This window comes from Coregonus clupeaformis, unplaced genomic scaffold (assembly GCF_020615455.1).
Source record: "Coregonus clupeaformis isolate EN_2021a unplaced genomic scaffold, ASM2061545v1 scaf2409, whole genome shotgun sequence".
In the NCBI taxonomy this organism is placed as follows: Eukaryota; Metazoa; Chordata; class Actinopteri; order Salmoniformes; family Salmonidae; genus Coregonus; species Coregonus clupeaformis.
In genome coordinates this window covers 1854-2500 of record NW_025535863.1, presented here as the reverse complement: position 1 = coordinate 2500, position 647 = coordinate 1854, and the positions used below count along the sequence as shown (strand labels likewise).

General features: G+C 45.1%; 1 protein-coding gene across 1 annotated transcript in view; it reads left to right on the top strand.

Annotated features, from left to right (window-relative positions):
- LOC123488628 (toll-like receptor 2) overlaps positions 1 to 390 on the top strand; it is a 35514-nt gene extending 35124 nt beyond the window's left edge. Inside the window, exon 5 of the mRNA XM_045219494.1 lies at positions 46 to 390. Within this exon, the coding sequence (XP_045075429.1) occupies positions 46 to 328 (283 nt within the window). The 3' untranslated portion in view covers positions 329 to 390. The remainder of the gene's footprint in view (positions 1 to 45) is intronic.
- Positions 391 to 647: the final 257 nt, after the last annotated feature.

Below are 647 nucleotides of genomic sequence, written 5' to 3'. Positions count from 1 at the left end.
CAATAAAGTCAGGCGAATTACTTCCACTGTGGTCCTCATTATTAGGTACGACCCTGGAAGCCTGGGTGACCTTTGGCCTCTAGGGGTTGTGACCCTGCGTCTCCGAGGACCATTCCAACACGACCTGGCACTCGTCTCCTCTATCCTCCGTGACGTCTCCAGCCCAGAAACATCTCTGGTAGTCACTGACATCCTGCTGACCGGGAAGATCTCCGTTGCACCGTTCAATGAGATCAACCAGAGACGGGTGCGGTCCATAATGTTCCAGAACGCAACCATGACGGACGAGGCCATCATTCACTTCCTGAAGGTTTGCCATGTACACTGAACCTGCTGTACAGATGCAGGATCTTAATTTGACTAGTTTCTCACAGCAGGAAAATAATCACGCAGCAACAGCAAATGTGAATGAATTATTGTGTGGATTATAATTAATGGACATTTGTTGTACCAGGTGACACATTTTTTAGTTAGGGGCAAATCAAGTCTGAAATTTAAAGTGGAAATTACTAACTTTAGAAGCCCTTTTAAACCTCGAATACACTACACGTTTGCATTTCCTACTGTGCAGGACAATTCCTGCAACAACAAGATGATCAAATGAAGATCCTACATCTGTAGACTGCTACTTGCTTTGGCATGTTTTT